Raw genomic sequence first — 6,917 nt, forward strand, 5'->3', positions numbered from 1 at the left:
AAAGGTGTGTAAGAACCTTTATGTTAATAAAGAGATCATAGCCATAGTGTGCCATGAGAGCCATGCATAAGTTCAATGGTTTTGTAAAATAACCATAGATCTACAAAGCCAGCATTATGATAGCCCAGTGAATAGCAAATGAAAGGACTATATTGCTAGTAGATACCATCCTAAGAACAAGAAATAAAAGGGTGTATACACAGAAGTGTCATATCATATATTGAAAAATCACACAAGAAGCATCTACAGTTATAAACCCTCAGAGTACAAAGATGCATATTGTTACGGCTTTATTTTTGGTCTTTGTCCAAAAACAGTGAATGCGATAAAAGGTTTTTTATTTCAGCTTTTCTTCTAAAAATAGCATTTAAACTGGAGAAAATGCATGAAATAAAACCATAAGTTATGCCAGCATTTTTCTAAATTTCTTCCACAGTATTGCATGATAAAAGAAAGTTCTCAAAGTTTTAAAAATAAGAGTAGGATAAGGAGAGAAAATCATGCGTACCGTGCTTGCTTTCAGAAAAATCCATTTCAAAAGTCCAGTTGAAACCCCCAGAAAACCCTAGTTCTAACCAAAAAAGGAGATGCACAATGGCCAGAGGGAAGACTACACAATGAAGACAAAATGCATTGTAAATGATAATTACGGTTCAAACTTCTATCCTAACTTGTATGCCCTAAGTATTGACTTGATATTTCTTTTATTTGTTTTATTAAAACAAACATTGCATATAATGAAGCCTTGAGGTCATGACTTTATGTCATGCAACTTAGGCTATTTTTTTTCTTTCTAAAGGAATATTTTAAAGGAAGTCATCCTTTATATTATACAATATAAAATAATTAAGACTTCTTTTATTTATCAAAAGTCTTAATTATTTTATATTATATAATATGATAAACAATTATTATATTAAAAATAATAGTTTCACTTTATAATTTATTGAAATTAAAATAAATAAATATTTCAATAAATTCTAAAATAAAAGTATTATATAGTTTTACCTTAACACTCAAATAAAACAAATTGTTTTAATTTAGAGTATTAGAATAAAACTAATTTCAGAAACCCAAGATAGGAGATATCATGTACCTTTCACATGGAGGGTTTTTTTTTCTTTTTCCAAGTGCTATATTTGGCAAAGGGCATGTAGTTTTCAGGGGGGAGATTTTTGTTTTCTCTTAGCTCTATCTTTAGTAGACTTGGCATGCAGATTGTTAATGGAAGAGGTTTACTTTCTTTATTAGTGCTATTTTTGGCGAATATGGCATGTAGTTTTTTAGAGGATGAGTTCTTTTTTCAAGGGTATATTTAGCAGTCTGGAAGTTCTACTTACAACAGAGGGAGTCTTTTTCATGCACAATTAGTGGGGGACCTATTTTTGGTAGCATAGACTATTTTTAGTAGGGTTATGCGTGAGTTTTTAATGCTATTTTGGGGAAATTTGCCCAGAGATTTTTCTCATGCAGTTTTTCATTTTTAGAGTTTTGGAGGAGATATTCTACATGGTATCTATATATTCTTCTATTCTCCTTTTTTCCCTTTGGTTCTTTCTTTTTTGCATATAGATTTTGCAAAAAAGCATTGTATCTTAGCACTTCAGTTTTTTAGTTTTATATAGCAGCATTCCTTTGATATTACAGAGTTTCGTATGTCTACCATGGTAATAGTGCATGTTCATTTGCAGATTTGACAGAGATTTACTGTGTCTTGATCTAGAAACCTTTGAATTGCAATCTATTTTATGTGAATGTATTTTCTGCTTTTCATATAATCATAGGTTTTAGGTTGTGTATAAGGGGTATTTTGTCAATTTGGTTTTGAAACTGGTTTTCCTTCCAAGTTTATGATCCCCTTAGAGCCTTCTCGGGAAATATTTATATGGTTGAAGAGTACAATTATTTTGTGTGGGCGAACTTCTGTCATATTTTGGTGGGTTATTAGGCTATTATCATAATAATTTTGGTGTATCACCTCCTAGTTTAGTTGAAGCTTTCATTATTTTTCAGAATTATTTCTCACTCTTTTCCACACTAGTCTTTTAGTTTTAGGAGGGATTCAAGGGAAGCGGACCCATAACTTGAAGATTCACCTTCACTTTGAGCAATCCATAGGCTCGAAGGTGTTTCCACGTTTCACAAGATTTCTTGGTTTCACACTTAGCATCATGGGTGCAATCCTTCATTACAACAAGAGTGATTGCAGTTTAATGTGGCTATAAGAAAGATTAACAAGCTTGAGGAAATGGTAGAGGTGTATGCTAAGGCTGATAAATGGGCAATGGAAGAAAAGGATGAATTGGTCTGGGAGGCTGCTAGTAATATGGTTAGAAAATGAAAGAAGAGGGACAAGGTTGATGGGATGCTAAATGAACTTAGTGAAAATTTGTCTTAGAGAGATGAGAGTAACATAGTGGTGGAGCTGAAGGAAAGCCAAGAGACCGTGAGATGAAAAATTGAGGATATGTCTATGTTGAGCCAATAGATGGCCTTGAAGAATTTATCCTCCTTGCAAACTATTTAGAAATAAATTGATTGCAAGAAAGAAAAATGCAAGAGACATGTGATGTCTCCCTTTGCTATGATGGAGCTCCCTACCTTAGTGGACAAATCTACTTTGAAATCTAGTACTCTGAACTCTATTAATGATTCTAACAAAAAAAATTATTTTTTGATTAAGTCATTGGATTGTGTAAAGATTGGCAAGATGCTAACACCTCTACCTAGTAGACCACCCCATTGTGTCTTGGCTAGTGGTTGGTTGGTTTTTGTTCAAGTTGGTTCTGTCTCTGGTCTTTGTCTAGTTATATGGTGGTTCCTCGTTGATTTTGGTGTTTTTTTTTCGGCTAGGTGTGCATTCCTTATGTGCCCTAGGTGTTGTTGTTTAGCAATTATGTAAAGGTTCAGGCCTATCCTTCTTGTTATTAGTTACAACAAATAATGACTAGTAGAAATAATATAGCACATGCTATAAAGCTTGAAGGGGCATAAAAACATAGGAAGAAATATCTAGGCCCAAGGGTTTCTCAAACCACAATACTCAAATTATAGTTCAAGGCATCAAGGGTCAAGTGATCATGTAAGAAACAAAAAATTTGAATTTTAATTGAATACAATGGTGAAAGTCTTGAAAAGATGAAGAATTCTAAAATCTTGACATGAAGAAGGGAAAGACAGAGTTGGAAGAAAAGACATGGCATGATGGAGAACCATAAAACTATGAATGGAATAAAAGAAGACAAGAGTCAGAAGAATAAGCATAATCAAGGGGGTAAAACACATAATAGATGGAAATAGGGAAGACATAAGTATGAACCTAATTTATACAAGCTTTGATTAAATTTGAAATGGGATATATATATTTTTATTTATTCCTAAAGTGAGCAAGCATCAAGAGACTAGTGACTACCATCTACACCCAAAAAGAAGTAATGTTGTAGAAAGAAATAATTCTATTGTTACAGAAGTATTACGAATCATGTTGAAGACAAAGAAGCTATTTATAGTTATTTTGTAGAAGCATTGGTAATGATAGTATACCTAAAAAATTGTAATCTCACAAAATCAATAAAGAAAAATATACCAAAGAAATACTGGAATGATCATAAGAATTTTGTAGCTTATTTTCATGATTTTAGTGATATAAAATTGTATATATTCTAGATCAAGAGAAAAATATGTTAGATGCAAAATATAACCTTTGTACTTTAATGTGATATCTTGATAAAAATAGAGCCTTATAACAAAAAATAAATTGTGAGTCAAGGCAAGTGCTTTACATTGAAGGTGGAATTATAGTGGCAGGAGGATGTACGTTAAACAATAAAAGTAGTTCAGAAAAGAGAAGATGCATTGTTCATTTTCTTCTAGTAATCTTTAGTAGTAGCTAAGTTCAAGTCATTCATACTTATGTTTTCCAAATAAACCAAGTAGTGTTGCTAGTTCAGTTTCTTCTTCATGAAATTCTTCAACGATTTCAATTGCAAAGTCTTCAACAAACATAACAAGCTTAATGAGTGAAATTTATCAAAGCAATCCTAATATGAACCAAATTATTAATTTGGCTTTACATTGAATTGATTGGATTTTAAGATGTAATGAAAGAAAAAAATATGGATTGATGCTATGAATGTAGAAGTGGAAGTGATATATGAAAAACAATACATGGCAACCAATGTAACTTTGAAAACGTATATAAGTGGTTTAGGTCAAATGATTCTTTAAAGGTATATAAAATGTTGATGGTTATATGAAATGACATAAGGAAAAACTTATTACCAAGATCTTTGTATAGACAACTAGAATATTTAAATAAAAAAATAACCTTGCTCCAATTGCAAAAATTAATAGAATCAAAGATTATGTTAGCAATTATTGCACGATACAAATAAAATATGCCTCAATGAATTATATATAACTCTTCCTTTACTACTTTTCTAATTATTTTATTTTTATAAATAATATGACAACATGTAATACCTACGTATAAACACTCAAATGCTCAATCTACAACAATTTGGAATATACCAATGCATATTTGCTTTCACACAATTAACTAAGAGTAGGCAGCACGCTATCTAATAAAAAACTATAGCCGTGTGATGTACGTTTCTTCCTATACGATCTTTTGCCATATATTGACGAGAGTGGGTATGGCGGCGGATACCAAAACCGCGAGACCCCAAAAGATTGAAGCGTTCCGCCAGAACTTTGGGTGCCTGTGTTTAGAATCACTTAACAGGATTTGAAAATTGCTTTTATACCACTCATTGATCTGCATCTTCAGCTTCATGAAAGGATCCTGCTCTGATTCAAAATTGATTCCCTTGCCAAGATTATTCAACATGTAGGCTACTTCTTTGTCCGTGCCCATGGTGCTCTGGATAATTTGAAACTTCCTGAGCACAGCAACATCTGCTTCGGTCTCCACCAAGCTATTCAGCAGATACACATAATATGAAATTGCAGTGAATCCCTGGCAGACCTCCAGAGCCATCAGATTCCTCAGAATTACTTCTGTACTGTCAGTGATCCAAATCGTGGGGAGCGAAAGAGTTCTCCTTTTGAAAGTCATCTTTTCGAGGGATGGAAGTCCGTCGTAATGACTGAACTTCATTCCTGCCTTGTGTAAGTCTCTGGTAGAGGCCATCAGAGTCTGATGCCTAATTAACTTGGGCTCTTCTGATTGAATGAGGAGCTTTCGCAGGAGACCTTTTATTGCAAAGCGAAGTTTGTTACCTCCACTAGGCGGTGTCTCTTTTGAATCTTTTGGGTCTTCCACAATTAGACTCTGGAGTAGCCCGAGAATATGTTTATATTTCTCAAGATCATCAAATCTCTTCAAATCTGGATTGTCAGGCCCATTTCGCAAGAAAGGGTGAATTTGAGGAATAATACCGTTGCATAGCAATCTCAGCAGCTCTTTCTTAGCTTCTGCCTCTGAACCTTTCTCCACTTCCAATAACTTTATCAGGACCTTAATGGGGATTTGATTTTCAAGCATCAGAATATCACTAAGAACATCAAATTGACAGGACTTGACTCTATTACTGTTGAAAATGGGATGACAATGCTGCTGTGGCTGTTGTTTATTCTGCTCTCCAGTAGTCAAAACTCTTAAGATCTCTAAAACAAAGCATCCATCCAAAGTGAAAACCATCGCTATGGTTTCGTCCCTGTATTCAAATTCTTCTTCATAGCACCTTCTAATTTCACAAACAATATGTGCGACTGCATCATGTAAATGCAAGTGCTCCTCCTGTCTTGGTAGCCTGCGTGCCATCATCTCTGCGGCTTCTGCTTTGAGGCGCTCCACATTGGATGCTGGCTGCGCTATCACATGGTGATAAAGGCCAAGGCGGACGGCCCGAGGAGTGTAGGCTTCCTTCCGTAGAAACAACAGAAACTTGGGGACCCTGTTTATGGTCACCCCAAAGTAGCCTGAACCTGGCTTGCAGTCCTTGATGGATCTATCAGTAATCCTCTCTGTCATATCAATTACCCATTTACTTTCCTCTTCCATAAACATAATATTGCCTTGCGACATCTTTCAGATTCTTCAATGTTAGAAATAAGATCTGCAAAAGGATGCTGCAGTCACTAATTGATTTGGCTCACAAACTACTGTCAAGAGAATGATATTATTATTTGTCAAGAGAATGATATTATTATTTGATAATGACAGTAAATCGTGTAACTTTAATTTGACTAATTTCATGAATGTTGATAAGGAGATTTCATAAAATACTGTCTTTGTGCTACAAAAATAAACAGAGTTTACTTAAATTTCATTAAACTGTTAAGTTTAACTTCAAATACAAATATTGAATACTAAATTCTATTGTAAATCATTGCCATGTAAAAAAAAATTGAAGTTATAATTCTTTTCTGAAACGAGAAGAGAGAATAATAACATAATTAACATAAATAATCCGTACCTTATTTGAGCTCAGGGAGAGGCAAACACCACTGATCAGCAGTAGAAACCCACGCAATCAATTTATCTTAATTTGGAGACAAACTTATTTGCACATTTTTCCTTTACTCTCTGAAGCTGCTCACTTTCACTTTTAACTTCTCATTTAAGATTCGGAAATTTGGAATTCCCAGCCTTGTTTTGCTTTCTCTTTTGACTACTTTCATTAAAGATAATGCGTAGGTTATGGAATATAGGCTGAATACAATTTTTTATATCATGTACAATTTCTTTTCAATTTTTTTTTATTAAATTATTATCATTCAACCCCCAAAAAAATCCATTGTTTATAATTATCCTCCAAATCTATTCATATATCTATTTCCTTTTTATAGTTATCCTCCCTAAATTTATATTTATCTATTAATATATTAGATATTTCTATTATTTTGTTTGAGCATCAAAAATGATATTTTAGATTGATTACTATAGCAGCCAT

At 33.4% G+C, this 6,917-nt stretch overlaps 1 protein-coding gene across 1 annotated transcript; it reads right to left on the reverse strand.

Moving 5' to 3' along the window:
- Positions 1–4,427: 4,427 nt before the first annotated feature.
- On the reverse strand, positions 4,428–6,507 carry LOC131855939 (UPF0481 protein At3g47200-like). The gene is made up of 2 exons (XM_059213226.1): positions 6,441–6,507; positions 4,428–6,080 (listed from the first exon to the last, which is right to left on the reverse strand). Exon 2 carries the CDS (start codon positions 6,047–6,049, stop codon positions 4,619–4,621), a length of 1,431 nt encoding a protein of 476 aa, XP_059069209.1. The 5' UTR covers positions 6,050–6,080; positions 6,441–6,507; the 3' UTR covers positions 4,428–4,618.
- Between the last annotated feature and the right edge of the window lie 410 nt (positions 6,508–6,917).

This window comes from Cryptomeria japonica, chromosome 10 (genome assembly GCF_030272615.1).
Source record: "Cryptomeria japonica chromosome 10, Sugi_1.0, whole genome shotgun sequence".
Taxonomy (NCBI): Eukaryota; Viridiplantae; Streptophyta; class Pinopsida; order Cupressales; family Cupressaceae; genus Cryptomeria; species Cryptomeria japonica.

Excerpts from the sequence above, each read along its gene's own strand:
- LOC131855939 (XM_059213226.1), bottom strand. The coding sequence starts at position 6,049 with ATGTCGCAAGGCAATATTATGTTTATGGAAGAGGAAAGTAAATGGGTA.